This window comes from Anoplophora glabripennis, unplaced genomic scaffold (assembly GCF_000390285.2).
Source record: "Anoplophora glabripennis isolate ALB-LARVAE unplaced genomic scaffold, Agla_2.0 scaffold135, whole genome shotgun sequence".
Classification (NCBI taxonomy): Eukaryota; Metazoa; Arthropoda; class Insecta; order Coleoptera; family Cerambycidae; genus Anoplophora; species Anoplophora glabripennis.
This window is the reverse complement of record NW_019416236.1, coordinates 912,515-935,642: the sequence shown is the minus strand read 5'-3', so window position 1 is coordinate 935,642 and position 23,128 is coordinate 912,515. Positions and strand designations below refer to the sequence as shown.

Sequence of the window (23,128 nt, the reverse complement as noted above, 5' to 3'; positions counted from 1 at the left end):
TGTTAGGACTTCATTTGCTTTTCTACTATAATTTTCGAAAAATTCATAGAAATTCGTGCAACTTTTGTATTTCACATTTTTATATACCGGGAGTTTGGTATTCGCGGCCCTGTATCTCTTTTATCTTAACAAATAGCTATAACAAACCCTATATATTTTTAAATCGCCGTTCAAACTCTATTAAATGACATTATTAGATCGTCTCCGTGGTAACATATGTCAAAAATCAATTATGGAAGGTATTTTTTTCTGCGTTCAGCTATATGTATGAGGAAGTCTACAGTTTCATTAGAAATATTGTTAGAAAAACAGCAAAAAATATGAACCCTATTTCTTATCTAGCTACTATGTTTTTTAAAGTAACAAATTTTATTTTTAATACGATAATAATATAATAATTTAAAACAATACTTATTTCGAATGTTCAAAATGACCTACTTTTGCTTCTAAACACAGAATAGCTCTGTTTATTACTCCCTCTCTAGACCCTACTTTTATTCTGTTTTTAAGGTCGTCAATATCATTTAGGTAAGGGCAAAGAAAGAGTGAGATCCAGAGATCTAACAGCCCATTTAACATCTTTATCGAATGTTCTTCATCTCTTGCCCTTCTGGGTTTAAAAACTCTTATTTTCTTTTGAAAATTTCCATCTGCCGCCAAATTCCTGGCTAACTTTCCGAACATTTTATCTGATGGATTATTTTGACACACCGTTATTTAGAAACGTCAAAATTCAGTTGTTTTCGAAGCTGGCTATCATTTTTCAGAATAAAGCTATTGAAAGTATAGGGTTCATCTTTTTTGCTGTTTTTCTAACAATATTTCTAATAAAACTATAGACCTTCCTTATATAGCTGAACGCAAAAAAAAATATCTTCCAGAATTGATAAAAAAATATATAGTGTGCCATTTGAACAAAAACAGTTGACTATAGCAATTTTAACATATGTTACCATAGAGACGATCTAATAATGTCATTTAATAGAGTTTGAGCGGCGATTTGAAAATATATAGGGTTTGATATAGCTATTTGTTAAAATAAAAGAGATACAGGGCCGCGAATACCAAACTGAATCACCCGGTATATCTAACAACAAAAAAGTTAATGGGGGGTCAAAATATAGCGAATCACACTATACATATGACTACGTTATATTTTATTTCCAAGACTTATATTAGCATGTTTTCTTTTTTTTTTCTTAAATCTATTTTGTTATAGGGTTAAGCAATAGCTCTGAGCTAAACTTCGCCCTTGCCTATTGTTTCTTTTACATATCACTCAATAGGTACTTATTTCAATAAAGACGTTTATAATTATTATTATTAGGTATTAAAAATCCGTTCAAGGTCACCAAGTTGTTATGTCACACGGATATCATGTCATGAGAAATTTAGTCTGGGTCTACCGCAGGAGAGGACCGAGCTTCTGCTTGCCAAAAATAATTTGACCTTGAAAAGAGGGTCGACTGGTTAAGAGAACCCGAGCTTCCACCTTCCTCCCTTATTACTAAAAGTATCTCAATTTATCATGAAAATTTAATATGATAATAGGTAGAATTGATAAGATACGTTTAAATGGAATTCTCCGACTTTAGAGCAATATATTTCCAAATTTAAAATTAATTTAATACCTAAATTAAATTATAAAAGCAGTGCTCTTTAGGCAGAAAAAAGACCTGGGATAGAATTCTAATGCTAAAGGTCTTCAGGTCATGTTTGCCACTATTAGTCCAATTAAATGAGCATTTAAATCGAAATTTGGTCAACTTGCCTGAATTTTTGATATAAGTTAGTTTAGGGTACATAATAACAATACGTGACAGTAATTTTTATTTCAACCCCCGGCCAGGGTGAAAAAAGACAAAATAAAGGGGTTTTTCAATATAACTCAAAAGTGGTAAGAGCTAGAAAAAAAAAGTTTCTTATAAAAGTTGTAGAGCATAAAATTCTACATAAAAATGGTATATTGAATTTTTCTTATACCATTAAAATTAACAGAGTTAGGGAGACTGGAACTTATGGGATGATTTCAAAAATTTTAAAAATCATAACAAGCAGAAAAATGAATGAATTTTATATTTTTTTTTGATCTACTCTAAAAAATGTAAACTTTCTGTTCAGAGAAGTAGATATATTTTTTAATTTTTAATAAAAAAGTTAAAACTATTAAAACTATTTAATCGTTAATTTTTATTATTTAACACTAAAACAATCTTTTCCTCTGCCATTCGATCAATTATTTAAAATAAAAAAAGTTGCTTTCGAAATTATGTTTTATGACAAACATAACAAATCACGTTCGCTTGGTGAAATTGTTATAACTTTTTTTATTATAAATTAAAAAATATGTCTATCTCTGAAAAGTTAGGTTATATTTTTAAGAGTAAAGTGGAAAAAAAATTCATTAATTTTTCTATTTGTTATGATTTTTTAAATTTCTGAAATCATCCCTTAACTTCTAATCTCCCTAACTCTGTTAATTTTAATAGTACAAGAAAAAGTTAATACACCATTTTTATGTAGAATTTTATGCTTTACAACTTTTATACGAAACTTCTTTTTCTAGCTCTTATACCTTTTGAGTTATCTTGAAAAACCCCTTTATTTTATCTTTTTTCACCCTTGGCCGGGGGTTGAAAAAAAAATACTGTCACTTATTGTTATTATATACCTCAAACTAACTTATATCAAAAATTCAGGCAAGTTGATCAAAATTGCGATTTAAAGGCCTATTTAATTGGATTATACAGGCTGTTACAAATTAGCATCTCACTACAGAAAAAATCAAGGCTAACATGATAAGTTTTCGAAATAATTGAAAAAAACCGAAATTTTGGAAATCCGTTTTTGTTTCATTTCAGCCTTGTTTGAGGTGATATTCAAAAATGAAGAACATTTTCTCAAGGCCACTTTTTGCCTTCTATCGAATGGCATAATCAATTTTTATATGTAACGTTTCGTCTCCCCAAGACCATCATCAACTTCATTTTTTTAAACACGACCCTGGAAATTTTATTACATTTTTTTCAAGCTTTCCTGATGCCCAATACTGTACTGCCTCAGCCCGAACCAGATTCAGACGTTTTGTCTCGAAAAATTCATCTTCAGTGTATTCGTTCCAAATTTATCTTAAATTTTTTATTTACATTTCTTTGTTTATTAAATTATCGTATATTGTAAGTGTCGTTAGACCCTGTGAAATCCATTTAGTTATTTAAGCTATTACCAACACGCGTGACAATAAAACATTTATTATTATTAAATATTACCATCACTTGGTCATACAAAACTCAATAGGTTGTTTAGTCAAAATTAGAACATTATTACAATTTTAATTTTATTATGTCAAATTAATTCTTAAAAATGCATATGAACAACCAAAACGCCAACTGAATATTATTCTTTGAAAATTTTCAGCAAATGTTCAAAAACATTTTCGTTTTGGCAAAGGTTGAAAATGAAGATTAGCGTAATATTATCGGAATTTTTTATATCTGTAACCGCTACTGTGAAAGAGCATGTCAGATGTATTTGAATGAATATCCTGAAAAAAATAGATCGGAATTTATTTGAATTTTGAGCCCTCGAGAAACATAGAAATAACTATGGACACGGGAATAAAACTAATAATTTTTTATTTTAATGCGTGGTGGTAATAGGTTAAATAACTAGATTTCACAGGGTCTAACGACACTTACACTGTACGATAATTTAATAAACAAAGAAATCTAAATAAAAAATTTAGATAAATTTGGAACGAATACACTGAAGATCAATTTTTTTTAGACAAAACGTCTGAATCTGGTTCGGGGTGAGGCAGTACAGTATTGGGGCTCATAATGGCTTGCAAAAAATGTAATAAAATTTCTAGGGATGTATTTAAAAAAATGAAGTTGATGATGGTCCTGGAGAGACGAAACGTTACATATAAAAATTGATTATGCCATTCGATAGAGGGCAAAAAGTGGCCATGAGAAAGTGTTCTTCTTTTTTCAATATCACCTCAAATAAGGCTGAAATTAAACAAAAACTGATTTCCAAAATTTAGTTTTTTTCAAATATTTTGAAAACTAATCATGTTAGCCTCGATTTTTTAGAGGCATAATGTTGATCCTCAGATTACGCAACTTTGCTCCCATTTAAGCTAGTTTGTATCTCTTACCGTTCTCGAGATCCCTGTAGTGAGAAGCGAATTTGTAATAGCCTGTACAGTAAAAGCCACAAAATTGGCGCGTTTAGCAAAATATCTTTATCGTCGCCTAGTGACAGATCAAGCAACTACGTTATGTTATTTACATGCAAATCGCTGCCTTAATCGTATGGTGGGCAAAACAATAAATGTGTAAAATGCGGGCCTGATAAAGCTTTAGATAAAATAGCTATTATAAATTTCCGTTTAAATGATTCCAAGTCGCAGATGACGTGAGGTTCGTTGTGGGATAGGTAATCGATTTAATTATTGTGGTTTTCTGCCATGTGAAAGTGATTTGAGTTTGATAACACCTGTGATATAATTTGATACCGTGTTGGTCAAAAGTACTTCACTGCACTCGAGGGAAAAAGCAATGTAAGTAGGCTAGATTAACTTCTATATAATTACATCGATATTTAAATACAGTTAATTGTTAATTTGTTATGTGGCTATAAATGTACAGATTGTTCACTATCGTGGTACATTTTAAAGTATAGTGAATTAATAGTTGTATAAAATCGGGTGATTATGGGAGTTACAAAGGAATAAACAATAACAGTGATTAACATATCCACATATACTCAGAAAATATCAAGAGGAATTTTTCCACGTAGCACTTTCTGTTTTAAATAAGTACTTATTATTATTCAACTTACGCTTGTGCGATAGACAATAATTATTAAGCGACTTGTTCAGAAAAGGCTCTTATCGTTTTATCAAATTGTACATTGCCCTATATTTTCTATTAAATTAGATAAATAATTTTGTGTTTATTTCGTTCAAGAATATATTCCGCAATACTACATTTTAATAGTAATTTTAATAGCTACTCATCATATCATTGCAGATGACCAAAATTAAAAAAAAATAGTTCAACGAGTGAAACTAGGTTCTTTTGTTTAATGAAATTTTGCTAAAAATGAAGCTATTAGTTATTAACATATTTTCTGATTTACTTCAAACTAAAACATATTTTTATCTTAATTAGTTGTAATGCATTTTGATAGTTTTTTTGGATAATCTTAAGGTTCATGTACATCTAAACATTATACAGTGTGTCTCAAAATGATGGAACAAAATTCATATTTTTTTCCAGTTGAAATTAAAAAAAATCGCCGAAACAGGTCAATTATAGTAAATAGACATTGTCACATTTCTGCAATATTTTCTATTTTTTTGGGCCATGACAGACCTATAACGCTACCGACATTTTTTTTTTTTTTAATAAGACGCTCTATATTTTATAGTATAAATAGATAGCCCTTCTACAGACAAATTCTGCGACATAAGGTTATACATATTTTTTTTGTCATAAAATGGAGGAATTAAATGAAAACAATAATTTAGTACTACTTTTTATTTTATTACAGCAAATGTTCAAAGTGGCCCCCATTAACCATTGCACAATGCCCAATTCGACGTTGAAAGTTATTAATTACATTTTGAATAACATTGGTGTTTTGTTTCGATCTTCTTCTCTGGTAAGATTTTTCAATCCTTTGATAGTGTCTGTTCACATAAACTTTGCTTTTTAAACCCGCAAAAAAATATTTAGTGTGGTTAAGTCGGGAGAGTGTGGTGGCCATTCAAGCGGCTCTCTTGCATATCTTGCAATAATGTGAATCAACAACTTGATTCAAATTATTTAAGTTGCCCCGTCTTTTCGGACGATGTGATTTTAAGTGCTTTAAAAAAATTCAAACCTAAAATAACATCAGGGCCGGATGGAATTCCGGCGTTTTTGCCAAAAGATTGTGCTAACGTTTTATACAAGCCTTTCACGTTAATTTTCAACTTATCACTAGGTTCTTTAGTATTTCTTATACTATGGAAACAGTCAAAGATCTGTCCTATTTTTAAAAAAGATGACAAAACTCTAATTGAGAATTAGAGGCCGGTAGCAATCTTATCCAATTTTAGCAAATTATTTGAAATTGTTTTAAATGAATACATGGCTTTTAATTTTAAATCTCTGATTTCTGCAAATCAACATGGCATCACGACAGGTAGGTCCACAGTATCAAATTTAGTATGTTTTAATCAGCATGTATCAGAAGTCTTAGACACGGGAGGTCAGATTGACGTTATTTATACTGATCTGTCTAAAGCGTTTGACAGACTTGTCCATGGTTTTTTACTGGAAAAATTATTTTCTTATGGCTTAACACTAAATTTTACTAATTTTCTGCAGTCCTATTTATCTCATAGAATATTACATGTTCAGTACCGTGGTTTCAAGTCTGTTAATATACACGCAACGTCAGGTGTCCCTCAAGGTTCGGTTTTAGGACTACTTTTGTTTAATTTATTCATAAACGACATAAATATGAATATTGACAGTAATACATTATTGTATGCAGATGACCTAAAATTGTTCAGGAGTATCGAAAACTTCGAGGACTGTTTGAAACTTCAATCTGATCTACCAACGGTTAACTCTTGGTGTGACACTAACTCCCTGCCACTTAATATCAAATAATGTTTTTGTATGTCATTTTCTAGAAAGACCAATTTTAATTCTATTAAGTAGATATGCATATAACATTGATACTGTATGTTGACCAATTTAAAGATTTAGGTGTTTTGTTCGATTCCAGAGTAACTTTTGCTAATCATATTAATGTCATTACCAAAAGTGCCTATAAATCTCTTGGATTTATCATTCGCAACCCTAAACAGTTTTCGGTGAACACTATTAAACTGCTTTATTATTCACTGGTTCGTTCTAAACTTGAATATGCTAATGTGGTATGGAATCCAGGCTATGAAGTTTATAAAAACAGTCTAGAAAAGATTCAGAGGCAATTTCTTAAATACCTAAGTTTCAAATCTGATAATACCTATCCATCTCGCGGAATCCCTCATTCCGAACTATTAACCAGGTTTCAACTTAATGACTTAGCTCAAAGAAGGCTCTATTTTTCTGTTTTGTTTTTGTTTAAGATTGTAAATGGGATGATTGATTGTGGGGAATTACTAGAGAATTTGAATTTTAATATTTTGAGATGTAGAACTCGCTACATTTATTTATTTTATTTGAAGACACCAAGAACAAATATTTTTAAATTTTCTCCAATAAATGTTATGTGCACAAATTATCATCGTTATCAGGATTATCTTGATATTTTTTGTTGTAATACTCCCAATATTAAAAGATGTATTTTTTATGTATTTATATATAGTGTGTATTTTCTATTTGTGTTTTAATTATGTTCATGCAAATGTTATCTGTTTTTTTAATATGTATTATACCTGCCTTATAATTGGTCTCCGTCCTGTCTTGGCAGTTGTTTCCAACTAAATAAATAAATAAATAAATAAAAAATAAAATATCCATCGATTTGGGAAAACTTCATTAAGGGCGCCATATTCTTTAAATAGTGTTTTCCACAAAGACAAATAATTTCAAACATTTAATAACTGAATAATCTAAAGCTTATCAACTAATAGGAATGTTATGTCATGCCATATGGGTATTTTCAAAGACGCCGCAGTAAAACGAATAAACAGGTGCAAAAAACAATCAAACCATCAAGGTTTTAGGTACTGAAATCTACGAAAATACTAACTTTTTTATATATAACTCCACATGTAAATATTCTTATAACGTTTATTTGCTTAGTCCTACATATAAAATTGTTTACTTTTATTTATAAGTACGTGAAAATAATTCTTAAAATGTGGGGTTAGGATAACAGCAAACGCATGTTTTACAAACGCTTTGTTTTTAGTCATTATTTTATTTGAGTAAATTTAAATAGTAACAGTGAATAAAAAGGTGGCCATATTCCTGGCCGAGAAATAGTCAAATTTCTGGCGTTTTTAGGTACTGAAATCTTGAAAAGTAAAACGTGTAGAACAAAAGTAAGCACAAAAATAAAATCCTTGATGTCCTGTTTATTCCTATCCTAACCCCACATTTTAAGAATTAATTTCACGTACTTATAAATAAAAGTAAACAATTGTATATGTAGGACTAAGCAAGTAAATGTTACAAGAATATTTACATGTGGAGTAGTATATAAAAAAGTTAGTATTTTCGTAGATTCCAGTACCTAAAACCTTGATGGTTTGATCGTTTTTTGCACCTGTTTATTCGTTTTACTGCGGCGTCTTTGAAAATACCCAGATGGCATGACATAACATTCCTATTATTTGATAAGCTTAAGATTATTCAATTATTAAATGTTTGAAATTATTTGTCTTTGTGGAAAACACTATTTAAAGAATATGGCGCCCTTAAGGTAATTGCTTATATCGAGAGAAAATGTGGAGGGGCACCATCTTGTTGGAACCAGACGTCATGAGCAGGTATATTGTGCTCATTAGGTTTAAGAAAAGTTAATGCCAGTGCTGGAATCACCTGAAAACGCAAATAAATGTCGCCTGTCAAATTGCCCTCAAAAAAATAAGGTCCCAGTATCCGATTTCCTACTATTCCAGCTCAAACATTCACTTTTTCTGGCCGTTGTGTATGTTTTTTCTTGCATCCAATGCGGCTTTTCGGGGCTCCAAATTCTAGTATTTTGCCTGTTCGCGGTTCCGTTTAAGCAAACAGTTGTTTTGTCAGTAAAAATTATGTGATTTTTTAAGTTGGGTTGTCTTTCAAATAAATCCAATCTTCTGTCTGTGTCATCATAGTTCTTGTAAGACGTTAACTTTGTAAGGATGCCACTTTTGAGACTTCAGAGTTCTGTGAACTGAGGACTTCGACAAGCTGAAGTTTGTTGAAATAGATCTATTGGGGAGGATTTTCAGTAACGGCGAACATCACATTTTGACGGTCATTTTCGTTTACCGTTCTTCGCCTTCCTGATCGAGGTAAATCTTTTATACATCCGGTTTCTTCAAACTTTTTGGATACTTTACTTATTGCAGCTCGTCCGATTCTCTCGTCTGGATACTTATGGCACATATGTGCTTATGGTGAAATAAGTCTCATACTACGGATTTATATCTCCGCATCCAATCATTATTAAAACTTCAATTCTGTTTTTTGTTTAAAAGGGCAACCATTTTTTTAAATAACGAATGAATTGGAACTAAAACGATTCACGTTATAACTACTCTGGTGAATTTTATGTGTATCGAAGTATTTTTTTTTTTGAGAAAAAAGCTTTAAAACAAGTAACTCTTTTCTCTCATTAACATGCAATATAGTATTTTGTTAATGAATAAGATCCCCGCCTTTTGGTTTCTTTACCATGGTGATACAAAATCTCCAGATTAGACTTCCTAAATAGAATATTTGGATCTAAAATGTACGGCACATAGACTTCTAAAAACTGCTCATTACTATCCATGCCATATTAGGCTGAATAACAGCAGTATTTTAATTACGTTCTCATTTTCTCTTTATCGTTTAGTTATAGCGTGATATTTCATACTGAAGTGGTAAACCAACACAAATGGAATAGATTGTCAACATTTGCCGAGTTTAAATGTGTGGTAAGGTATACTTATTGGCTATTTAATTGGACCACATTTTTTAAAAGCTTCTGTTATTGTCTGACATTCAATAATTAGAACCACGTTAATAATATGAATCCAACAAGATGAGGTATTTCCTCACTTCGCCCATGTCGCAGCATTGAATTGACAGGGAAGATCTCATTTTATGACCCGCAAGGTCTTCTAATTTTTCCTGCTGAATTTTTTTCACAAACTTGCATTAAAGAAAATGGTGGGGCATTTGAATAGTATGTAAACCAATAATAATGTTTGTCGGAGGATATAGATAATTCCTTAATATTTTTTTTTGTAACAACTGAACATTTTCGAAAAAATGTTAAGTTGTTTTTCGACGCCCCCTGTGCTTTTTAAGGAACATACTTTTTTCTCCGAAAAATGCTGTAACTTTTATTTTAATACCATTTAACCATGTGCAGTTATTAATGTTATTGTTGGATACGAAGATTTTCAAGGTTATATTAAATAACCAGCTGCTGGTTAGCCATGAGTTTTATTAGCTGTCATAGACCGCATGTAATGCGTGAAACTTTACGTATTTTATCGTACTGATAACGCTTGATTCGTCACTGTAACGTCTACATGTCAATCACTTTTGCAAATAAGGAAATGACACTATCAGGACCGGCTTATTAGTAATAATATAGAAATAGTGGTAGTAGCTTTCAGTTCTTTGGTTTCTTTAGCATATATATAAGCGAATTCTTTCAGATTTTTACAATTTTGGCCATAAAAATATACGGTTTATATACTTGGTTTTTTGGAATCAATTGAAAAGCAATGTAAGAACTGTAAAAACATATACCTATTCAATAACGGTGTAAGTGGGTAGGTACGATTTTATTTTAAATGAAAACTGATTACATTTTTGTTCATTTCGGCAATAAAAAATGAATTGTTAGAAGTATCTGATAACTAACTGATTTCATAATAATCACGCTGAGTAATTTTCGGGTAAGTATCAACAGATGATTTCTTCGAAATCGATAGAATAACTGCATTGTGTGAAATGAGGACAAGTTATTTTCATTAGTAAATGACGAATTTACGAAATTTGCTTGCCACGATCTATCCCTAGGTACACATTAAAAAAATAAACAAACGTACCTCTGTTTGAACTACTACATAGTTGAGTTAAACCAAATTAAAATACATTTAAATAAAGTAAATAGGTATACTTTGTGCTAAGGCAAAATTTGGTTTGTCATTTAAGCTAATATGCTAAAACTGTTACCTACTCTGTTTGTTTTCTGATTAGTTTCCATAAAATTCCCACATACATTTGCATTAAAAATGATAAAGGTACTGAACAAATAATATGTGCAAGATATTTTGCCTAACATCATTATTGTAGAAAAGAAAACATATTTTTTTCTTAAACTTTCCCAAGATTTCTCGAAAATCCTATTTTCGTTTCACAATGTTTATGAATAAATTGCACAAGGAATGATATGTTATAAAATTGCAATATTTAAAATATCTAACTTTAAAAACGCGAAAAAGTGGAATGCGATATGTTTTAAATTTAATATTTTAAATTTGTTCCAAGTTGTATGTTATGCAGAGCAAGTGTCAAATAAAAAAGAAACATCAATTCTTTATTTGATCAAAGCATACTTTAAGGAGGTTCGATACATCACTTGCGGGGCAGGCGGTGCGGGAGGGAAGCCTATGCTTATACACGGTAGTTTCGTTGTGGTACCAACCTTACATAAACTAATTTGAGTGAACTAAATATCATATACAGGGTGGTCCGAATTTTATACAGGAAAGTTCGAGGGTAGATAGATCTCTTTAAAATAATAGGTGTTTGCTTTATAAACATAGGTCTGGAACGGCTTCGTTTTAGAGATACAGGGTGTTAAGCGTTAAATTTGTTAAAAAAAATTGATTTTTTGTTTATATCTCCGGAATTTATTAACCGATCTCAATAAAATTTGGTACAGATAATGTATGACAGTAGGCCTTGCATTCCCTTAAATTCGAGTTTTAGAGGTTCAACCAGTGGTGTACAACTGGACAGGGGTCGCCCTCTTTTTATAAAAAAACCTACGCCACTGTATTTTTTACAACATATTGTAACGGATTTATATTCTAATGCACTAAATAGAAAAAAGGTAACTTGAATTTTTTCCCTAAGATTCGCCGTTCTCAAGTTATTCATACCAATAGAGTCCCCTTGTGGCAGACATTTCAAACCATAATATTAAAAGAATATTTATGTTTATGCTTGAAAGTAATAATTCAAATAGATGGTTTTCTAGAGAGTTTAGAAATTATTGGGAATTTGGATGGTAGCAAGAAGAAAGGTCCACAAACTTTATTGCGAATTATTCCGAGCCACACTTTCACAGAAAATTCCTCTTGAAAAGATCTTGTTCGAATTTCCTGAGGATTGAACGTAGCTTCATCGATCCAAAGTATTTTTAGTAAGAATTCTGGATTATGTTGTGACTCTAACAACCACTGACAAAAATTTAGGTGTCTCTCTGCATCTTCCGGAAGTAAATTTTGCACAGGTTGTAAATGGTACGGATTTCTACCATTTTTATGTAGAACTTTACAAATTTTCGATTTACTCATCTCGAGTTGCCGAGATGTTTTTTAATCCAAAAAGATGAAAGCGGCAAGTGTAAAGAATTTTGTTGAAGTGCTTACAAGTTGCACTTACTTTTAACGATAAACATATATACTATTGTAATATTATGGTTAGAAGTATCTGCCACAAGGGGATTGTATTGGTATGAATAACTTGAGAACGGTGAAATTTACGGAAAAAATTCAAGTTACCTATTTTACGTATTTTGTGCATTAGAATATAAATCCGTTACAATAACTTGTAAAAAATACAGTGGCGTTGGTTTTTTTTTTTTATAAAAAAGGGGTGATCCTGTTCATTTGTACACCACTGGTTGAACCTTTAGAGCTAATATTTTAGGTAATGCAAGGCCTACTGTCATACATTATCTGTATTAAATTTTATTCAGATCGGTTAATAGATTCCGGAGATATAAACAAAAAATTAAATTTTTTTAACAACTTCAACACCCTGTATCTCTAAAACGAGGCCGTTCCAGATCTATGTTTATAAGGCAAACAGCTATTATTTTAAAGAGATCTATCTGCCCTTGAAGTTTCCTACATAAAATTCGGACCACCCTGTATACGAATGAAATTTATACAACACATTAGCTTGCATATATTTTTCGTGCTTAATGTACGGCAATTAACTTTTTATTTAAATAAAAGTGTCTATTTATTCATTAAAGAGCTTGTAAAATTATGGATGAAAACTGGCAACATTGCCATGGCGTGGTGGTAAAAGTTGGGTCAACTGTCATTACCGTCAATTGTGCTTTGCGCGTATTCTGTAAACATGAATGAATATCCAAGATACAAAGGAAAAGTAATGACTGAAAAGCAATATAAAATGCTATGTGGATTAATGAGAAAAAAGTAAAATGTGCAAACCGAGAATCCATATGATAACTATCAAGAAGCTCAGTGTATGATAGTGAGACGCCGCCTTGTCAAATTGAAGATTATGACAGAACATCTATGCTGTTCGTTTTGCAAAGAGATCCTTTCAATTTTTGTTTCAAATTGCTATTATATTGCATTACATCACGAAAAATGTATTTAATAGTAATTATTACTACATATGTTTTCGCTGGAATAATTTATAGTCTATAATCGAGCTATTCAAATATAGCATGTCAGTCAAAACGTTAAATACAGCGTACAGTGTTGCCATATTTCCTTCCATTGGATCAGATGTTTGTTCAAATTCGTCAAAACGTTATATATTCATTCCATTATCTCAATAATTACATTGTAAATGCATATTTTTATTGTTTTAAAATGTGTAGTAATATTTAATTCTTTAGTTACAATTTTATTTTCCCGATCCTAACCATTTTTAAGAGCAATATTCACGTTTGATTAAAGTTTTTTCCCAACTGGCATAAGATCCTGTGTAAAATAGCATAATTTTTAATATCATTTTTCAAAAAAACTGTATTAGCAATCGATCTGATATTTTTACATGCGGTAGTTGGCATATTTATTAATATATTTCAATGATTTTGAAAACTTTCTTACCATTTTTTTCGGTATCGAACCTCCTTAAAGAAATAATACTATTTAAAAATTAACTTAACATTGTCTAACAAAAGATATAATTGAAATGCAGAAAGAATTTTTTTAAAAGTTTTTAAAATTTTAATAATTCGTTACGCACGTTCCTTAACTTGATAACAATATGAACTGCATTGTTAGTTGTTTCTGTATACGTAAAACATTTGTAAAAGAAGTGTGTCTTATCATATCAGCATAATGAACTGTTTGTCACAATTTCTATAGAAATTGTAAAAACGTAAACATTAACAAATTATTGTAATATATTATTTGTTTTAGTTGGTGTACGAAACTTTCCAACCTAAGCAATGGATGAATTAAGAGAACAGGATGCTAGCAAACTGAAGAAGAAACACCCTATCGAAAGGGCCAATGTGTTCTCCCTTGCATTTTTCTGGTAACTAAACCAATATCGGTTAATTTAATTAATTATTTCTTACAACTTGAAAATTATTTTTCAGTTGGTTATTACCATATTTCGCAAAGGGATTTAAGAGGGAACTTAACGAAGATGATATGTATGGGCCTCTCAAAACCCATGAATCTAGGAGATTAGGAGATAAATTGGAGGCGGCTTGGCAATATGAAATTGCAAATAAAAAGAACCCTTCGTTATGGAGGGCTGTACTTAAAGTATTCAGGAAGCAATTATTGCTATATGGTGTTTTCAATTTCTTCATTGAATTTGTTGTAAGGTAGTACCAAAATAATGTATTTAGTAACATTATTTCCTAAAGAGTAAATACTGTCAGTATTAGACTATAACCCTATTGTATTTTCATATTTTTACATTACCTTGCAGTTTTTCTTTATCTGTTTATACGTTGTTTGAAATACAAAAGTATCGTTTGTTTACCTAACTTACATTGTTTTAAACACCTGATTATCCACGAAAAGATAAAATTTTTCAGTAAACAGCTTACATGTATCACTTCTACTAATTTCTTCGAAAGGAACTTAAAAATAATTGAGACATTATTAATAAACAGGATAAACTCTGAAACTATACACGAATTGTATAATTAAGTTTATCACATCTCAAGCAAATATTACAAATCGCATAAATTTTATATTAAAATTAGCAAAACAAAAAAGTGATTCTTTACCATGAATTCATCCTATATGTATATATTATTTTTAGGTTATCTCAACCTCTGATTCTGTCAGAACTCCTCAAGTATTACGAACCCAATCAGACTACAATGACCAGAAACGATGCTTATTTGTTCTCCGTACTTCTTGTAGTCTCAAATTTCCTGAGTGTTATGTGTATTCATACCTATCAGCTTCATGTAATGCACTTAGGAATGAAACTGAGAGTAGCTGCATGTTCCTTAATTTATCGAAAAGCATTGAAACTCAGCAAATCATCACTTGCCGAAACAACAATCGGACAAATGGTAAACCTGATCTCAAACGATGTTGGTAGATTCGATTTCGCAATGCAACATATCCATAACTTGTGGATAGCGCCAGTTGAAACGATAGTTGTTATGTGCCTTCTTTATTTCTACGTCGGATCTACGGGACTGATTGGAGCTGTATTTTTGCTGCTCTTTATTCCCTTCCAAAGTAGGTATTGAAATAGCACCTCCCTCTATACTTTTTTACATTATCGAATTCCATTTCAAAATTTGTTGCATCACTTTTTCGTTTTTTTTTAGTGTATATGGCAAAGTTAACGTCAAAGTTTCGATTAAGAACAGCTCTAAGGACTGATGAGAGAGTGCGTTTAATGAACGAGATCATCTCAGGAATACAAGTTATTAAAATGTACACATGGGAAAAACCATTCTCAAAATTGGTACAAATAACAAGAGTGTAAGTATTTTAAGTATTGTATCATATCATATCTATATCAAATTTGTTGTAGGAGGGAAATCAGCCAGATTCGGGCAACTTCGATAATTCGATCTATAATGATGTCCTGTAATTTGGTATTGAATAGAGTGGCCATCTTCTTGTGCATTGTAACTTATGTAGTAACAGGAAACACCCTCAGTGCATCATACGCTTACACTGTGACTTCGTTCTATGGGATTTTAAGAATGGCTGTAACAATGTTTTTCCCACAAGCCATAACACAATTCGCAGAAACTAATGTATCAGTAAATAGACTTAAAAAGTTTTTGTTATATGAGGAAACAACTGAAACAGATTGTATCGATTTACAAAAGGATGAACAGAAATATGGTATGAATGGTACATTGCCAATTGGTTACAAACACTCCGTTGGTATACATCTGAACAAAGCTTCATTGAAATGGATACATTCCTTGCCTGAAAACACTTTGAATAATATAACTTTCGAAGTTAATTCTAAAGAACTGGTGGCAATTGTTGGTACAGTTGGAGCTGGAAAAACTACTCTTCTTCATGCAATATTGAAGGAACTGCCTGCACAAGAGGGATCAATAGATATTCAAGGAACTGTATCGTATGCCTCACAAGAACCATGGTTATTTGGAGGTAGCGTCAGACAAAATATTGTTTTTGGACAACCATTCGACCAGAAGAAATATGAAGAAGTAATTAGGGTATGCTCGTTAGAAAGAGATTTAAGACTTTTTCCTTATGGGGATCGAACTCTTGTTGGAGACAGAGGTGTAACTCTAAGCGGTGGTCAAAGGGCTAGGATCAATTTAGCCAGAGCTATTTACAAAGATGCAGACATATATTTACTAGATGATCCTTTGTCTGCTGTGGATACCCATGTTGGAAAGCAGTTATTTGATAACTGCGTGTGTGGGTATTTAAAAGATAAATGTGTGATACTTGTAACCCATCAACTTCAGTATCTGAGAAATGTGAACAAAATTTACTTGCTGGAAAATGGAAAAATCGCAGCTTCGGGTTCTTATTCCGAACTTCAGGCTTCCGAGAGTGAGTTTACAAAGCTTTTAGCTGATAGCAAAGAAGAGGAAGATGAAAAATCGGAAAGGAGATCAAAGCTCCTTGACAAAAAAGAGAAAGAAGAAGACAATGCAGAAGCACCGACACAAGAGAAGGAAGAACGTGGTTCAGGAATTATATCTTGGTCTGTTTATAAAAGTTATCTACGAGCTGGTGGTAGTTGGTTTAAAACCATCACACTATGTAGTGCTTTTGTCATCTCTCAAATAGTTGCTAGTTCAACTGACTATTTTGTTACAATTTGGTAAGTGTGTTATCATGGCTCTATTTTTTAAAATATATATCAACAATTTGCTTACAGTTTTACAATTTGTTGCTTTATTTGTTAGGTCCAATACAGAGCAATGGCGATCTGAACATATTTTAAACGTAAATCAAATATTTACAAATATCACCCTCAACTCAACAAATAATCCTACTACAGAATCTGGAGAAAGTTCTCAATATTTCCTAAGTGACATTCTTACTGATAGAAACGCCATTATTATTTATAGCTGTTTAGTGTGTAGTACGATGTTGATAACAGTATCAAGATCGATAGCATTCTTTAGATTCTGTATGACAGCCTCAACTAATCTGCATAATAAGATGTTCGAAAAGATAGTTTACGCTACTATGAGGTTCTTCAATACCAATCCACCGGGCAGGATTTTGAACAGATTTTCGAAAGATATCGGTGCCGTTGATGAAACATTACCAATTACCATTGTGGATACTGTACAGGTGCGTAAAGTTATTGCTGTCACTGGAGTTAGTTTAAACCCCATAAAAATAAAAAAATGTTTCTTTTCATCATGAGACAGACTTACTGTAACAATTTAATAAATTTAGAAGAAGAAATAAATATCATTACTCGTTAATTTGACTGTTTTCAGATTGGTTTAACAGTTTTAGCCATTTCCATTGTCATTGGGTCACTGAATCCATGGATTTTCTTGCCAACTATTATCATTCTAACTATATTCTACTGCATAAGATTAGTGTTCTTGGCGACAAGTAGAGATGTCAAACGAGTAGAAGCTGTCAGTAAGTATTCCTGATATTCGCTTTAATCAAAGAACAATTTTATCAAAAAAACACATTAATGCTATCAGTCACGCAAAAATACACATTTATTTGTTGAGCAAATAAAACTATTTATTTATTAAGTGACGTTATATGGTGCAATACCATTTGTTTACAAAATAATAATTTATACTGATACATATATTTAAATCCTTTCGTTATTGTAATGATTCTTTAACTGACACACTATTTATTTATCACACTGTTTTTAGCAAGAAGCCCAATGTATACCCATCTATCGGCGTCACTACAGGGTCTTACTACCATCAGAGCTTTTGGAGCTCAAGAGATATTGAAAGTAGAATTTGACAACTACCAAGATAAATACAGTGCCGCATTCTTTATGTTTTTGTCAGCTAATAGAACGTTTGGATTCTGGTTGGACTTTCACTGTATAATTTATCTATGTTTAGTTATCGTCAGCATTCTATTTATTGAAAGCGGTAAGTAAATATCTCTTCTCTATTCCACCATTTTAATTTACATTCCATTCTCTGTTAATGGGATAGATGAAACATTTTTTAAATTAAAAAAGAGTGAAATTTTATCGTTACCTACGACTCTGCGAGGACCTTCAAAAATATTATCAGAATACTAAATGCGAATAAAAGAGTTCTAACTAATTTTGTATTGATTTTAGAAATATTTGGTGGCAATGTCGGGTTGGCGCTGACGCAGTCAATTGGACTTACCGGGATGTTCCAGTGGGGAATGAGGCAGTGGAGCGAATTGGAAAATCAGATGACCTCAGTAGAAAGGATTCAGGAGTATACAAATATAAATCCGGAAATTGATACAGTAGCTAAAGATCCACCAAAATTTTGGCCAGAGGCTGGCGGAATCAAGTTTATCAAGTTGTGTCTCAAATATTCCCCGGATGAGCCCGATGTACTTAAAGATCTCACATTTGAAATTAAACCTAAGGAAAAGGTGGGAATTGTCGGAAGAACCGGAGCCGGAAAGTCGTCTCTAATAGCTGCTCTCTTCCGTTTGACTGAAATCGAAGGAAAAATTTTAATAGATAACCTGGATACAAAAGGAGTACCTCTGCATGTTCTCAGATCAAAAATATCTATTATACCTCAAGAACCAGTACTGTTCTCTGGTACCCTTAGGAAGAATCTGGATCCCTTTGATGAATATAATGATGAGGTACGAATTCATTTTGTTCAGAATCCAAACTTCTTATTTGTAAGAAAAGCTTATTCAGACATCTGAGATATACAATATTATTTTTTTAGAACTAATACAAATGTTGTGATAAGCTAAAGTAAATTTGTATTATTGTAGATAACGTCTGTGTTTAAGTTAATTAATAACTACATAAATATAACTCTTACGTATTACCAACTCTGTTGCTCCTTTGTGCAATATCTCGCAGTGTTAAGAAATTAAATTAATACTAGAACTAGGTATAGCAGCTATATGTAATTAATATGACTTTTTTAGATATTGTGGAATGCTTTGGATGAAGTCGAATTGAAATCTGCCGTGTCTGACCTACCGGCAGGCTTAGATAGCAAAGTGTCAGAGGGTGGGTCCAATTTCAGTGTTGGACAGCGGCAGTTATTGTGTTTGGCTAGAGCTGTGATACGCAACAATAAAATATTAGTCATGGATGAGGCCACGGCCAACGTAGATCCACAAACAGATGGACTTATCCAAAATACCATTAGGAGGAAATTTGCTGACTGTACAGTATTAACTATTGCTCACAGACTGCACACTATAATGGATTCGGATAAGGTGCTTGTGATGGACGCAGGAAGAGTTGCTGAGTTCGATCACCCCTACATACTTTCTCAGAATTCCAATGGAGTTTTTACTGGACTGGTGAAGCAGACGGGAAAAGCTATGGCCGAAAACTTATTTTCTATAGCAGAAGAGACTTTTAAATCTAGTAATAACTAGAAAATTTTATTTATATTTTATACGTGGCATTATTTATAATCCACTTTAGAACATTTAGTATTAGTAGCAAAAATTTTAATACATATACCTAATACTACTTAAAACATTTCATGTGATTTTGTGCCTGTCAACTTATTTATAAATTATTTGTTTGTTAATAAATAGTGATAAATATATAATCTGTTTTTTCTTTTGTAACTGTGTAAAAGAGGAACTAATATGACAAGTTCAAAATAATCTGTAGCAGTACGTTTAGAATATGTCTACGAGTGCAGTTTAAACTTTTGAAGATTTTTTATATGTTTAAAATTTCATGGACGAATTCCTGAGCAGAAAAATTATATTTGGATAACCATCACTCTCATATTTAATGAATCAAAAGTCTAAAATCATTGTCTCTCGAGGATTACGTACAGTGTTGAAATTAAAAAAAAATATTACATTTGCTCAAATATCTTCGAAGGTACAGTGCCTTCATAAATGTCCGAATCTCACGTGACCTCAACTATTAGGCAACCAAGTTTACAGTTGAGTCAATGATTAACACAAAATTCCCTAAAGACAGAAAATGAGTCCATAATATTACAATTCTTTATAAACATTGAACTTAATTTGCATGTATTTCTTTTTTCAATAGAATATTCAATACTGGCATGTAACAAAAGTAAACCACTAACAACAACTAAAACAAAACGCAAAACGAAACAAACTGAAACTTGGAACACAACAAGGAGAGGAATACTTATACCGCTATTTACATCAATTGGTCTAAGTGTCGTCCATACACAAACGAATTCGGTTTTTAAAAGACTATTCAATATTGGCTTTTACTTACTTTTTCCGGTTTTGATATTTTTTAGCAATTCGCTATCAATTTTGAATGAAATTGGTCTCTTCAATTTTTTTCGTAGGCTGCACCGTTTTTGAGGAAAAAAATAAAACACATTTTATTGCAAGTTGTGTACTTTTAATTTCTGTTGATACATTATCTGGTAGGTTGCTGTAAATATTTCTAAAATAAATAGAACTATCAAATTTCGAGTCAATATATTTAAAACTCTTTGAAATAATTAATAAAAATAAATAAAAAATTACAATTTAAACCCTCTGTACTTATCTCGGAAGCATATTTTAACCTACTTACTTCGGAAACTACCTTCTAAAATATTTCGCACTTATTTACAAACACCCTGTATATTAATTTGCGTTTCATTCACTCAAAAATGCGTTCAAGTTGAATGTTGGTGTTATATTATTTCATGCTCAATTGCTGCTTCCAGCTCTTCAAGTATATGGAGAGGATGTTTAAATATCTTATTTTTGATAAGGCCAAACAGATAAAAGTCTAAAGTGTGAGATCAGGGCTTCGAGCAGGCCAAGAGCCCCTAGTAATCAATCTATCACCGTAACATTCCTGAAGATAGTTTCAGTTGCAGTATGTGCTGTAGCTCCATCTTGATGTTGAAAATACCCACGCTGCAGTTCATCGGCATCCATTAATTCCCATAATTAATGCTTGTTGTACATTGTTATGGTATCGTTCTACATTTAGTACTTTTATGTCTTCCTCAAACGGATACCTATCTTCTGAGGATGTAACGTTTATTTTTAAACAAAATTGTGCGGATTTCCTGGAACTTGGGCTCTGGGTTCTATGATTCTGACTGTTTACATAACCAGGTAAATGTACCCATGCCTCATCGGATTATAAGGATTATTATCAACAATATAGTACTCGTTGGTTGTGATCAGGAGGATATAACTCTTGCACAACAGAAACCTTATAGCATATGCATATGCACCTGTTTCTTTAATGCCTATGTTATCATTATAATATGTACAATTATTTCTTGTAAATACACAAATTAACCAGCGTAATGCTGTAAGATTTTATATGTCGATACAAAAAATACAATCTAAAGAAATTGTAGGTAATATTAAACATTTTTCAAAATTATTTAATTATTAATTATACATTAACTTCTACTTTAGGTAATTCAAATTATATTAAATTTGAGTAGATAACTGCGGAACAGGTTTCTTAGGACTTCACAGCAATAATTGTTGTCGAATATCTTCAACAACATTTTCTGTCAAAACAGTAGGTCTGCCGGTCGACTTGCCTTTACAACATAATATTTTTCCTCATATCTTTTAATAAGGATTATTTTGTGTTTTTTAAACACATCATATGTAGCGATATTAGCATCTGGAAATGCTTCAACAAATCATTCCATAAATGATTGCAAAGTTCTATCAAGTTCTACCAAGTTCCGTATACCACTACGAAAATGTGCCATCGAAATAAATGCGTCTTGTTCCGGTGTAAACGACATTTCTACACAAATCTGCAAGAAATCAGAGAATCTGGCAAATAAACCATAACCTTAAAATATTCGTTTAATTTACCAAAAAAACATCGAATTGGAGTTCTCAAAAGAACCACCATTTTTTTCACATGTTAATTTGCAGAAAAGGATAGAAATTCTGATAAACACTGTTAAATTATACAAACAAAAGGCATAAAGAAAGCGAAAAATTAGGAATGCCTCTAGATTGACATTACATCTAGGGTGCGTAATTAGTAATTTTTCTTTGGTAATTTCTGAAACACCAACTTTAGAAAATCAAATTTACTGAGCGCCAAAACAAATCTGGTCACGTGAGACACGGGCATTTATGAAGGCACTGTTAAACCTGATTTATCACTTTACAGAAAAAATAATTGTATAGGACTCTTTCAAATCTTATATAACTGCAAAAAGCAAAGAAAATTTCTACGCAAATGCCTTTTTTTAAATGATTAGTACATTATATTTAAAATCTTATTTGGAATAAAACTTTCCTATGAATATTTTTTGCGCATTATATGAATTTTGAGTTATTACCGATTTGTTTAACTGGCTGGTAAACTCTTTAAAAATGTCTCGCCATTCGAATAGAATGCAAGGGAACTTTTTTTTACTTACATACTCTCGAAATCTAAATGCATTCATCTAGTTTTCAAAATATTCAGTGGGGTCGAAATTCTAAGGTTTTGTAGACATATTCAGAAAATTTTTACTTTTAATAATTAGTCAACTTATTAGACTGTTTCTTAAATTTGTATCAGAAACATTGGAACAAAAATGTGATAAGCACTTTTAAAACTTCCAAGTACGCTGTATCGAAATTTACAGGTTGTAAAAAATAATATTATTGACGGTGTTTGGTATTTATATAGGTAAAATGTGTATCAAAATAGTACTTTGTGTATGTTAAAAGAATACGATTAAATATAGAAAATTTTAAGCTGTGCTTTAAAACAAATTTTTAGGAACAGAAATATTTCGAATTGTTAGTAAGCAATAGTTAAAAACTGTAAACATATTTTGTAATGAATGAAAAGCTCATTATAATTTCATTATATTTTCATCCAGAAGAAGTTTTGACAAATCATCA

General features: G+C 31.5%; 1 protein-coding gene across 2 annotated transcripts; it reads left to right on the top strand.

Annotated features, from left to right (window-relative positions):
- The first annotated feature begins 4,382 nt into the window (after window positions 1–4,382).
- LOC108906684 (probable multidrug resistance-associated protein lethal(2)03659) lies at window positions 4,383–19,854 on the top strand. Of its 2 annotated transcripts, none has more exons than XM_018710015.2 (11): window positions 4,383–4,567; window positions 14,078–14,195; window positions 14,260–14,493; window positions 14,940–15,370; window positions 15,463–15,619; window positions 15,672–16,955; window positions 17,041–17,434; window positions 17,587–17,737; window positions 17,989–18,219; window positions 18,417–18,928; window positions 19,226–19,854. In XM_018710015.2, exons 2-11 carry the CDS (start codon window positions 14,107–14,109, stop codon window positions 19,685–19,687), a joined length of 3,945 nt encoding a protein of 1,314 aa, XP_018565531.1. In that variant the 5' UTR covers window positions 4,383–4,567; window positions 14,078–14,106; the 3' UTR covers window positions 19,688–19,854. The 2 variants fall into 2 exon arrangements, with proteins under 2 accessions (XP_018565531.1, XP_023311372.1); XM_023455604.1 differs by lacking the exon at window positions 4,383–4,567 and adding an exon at window positions 5,622–5,673.
- The last annotated feature ends 3,274 nt before the right edge of the window (window positions 19,855–23,128 follow it).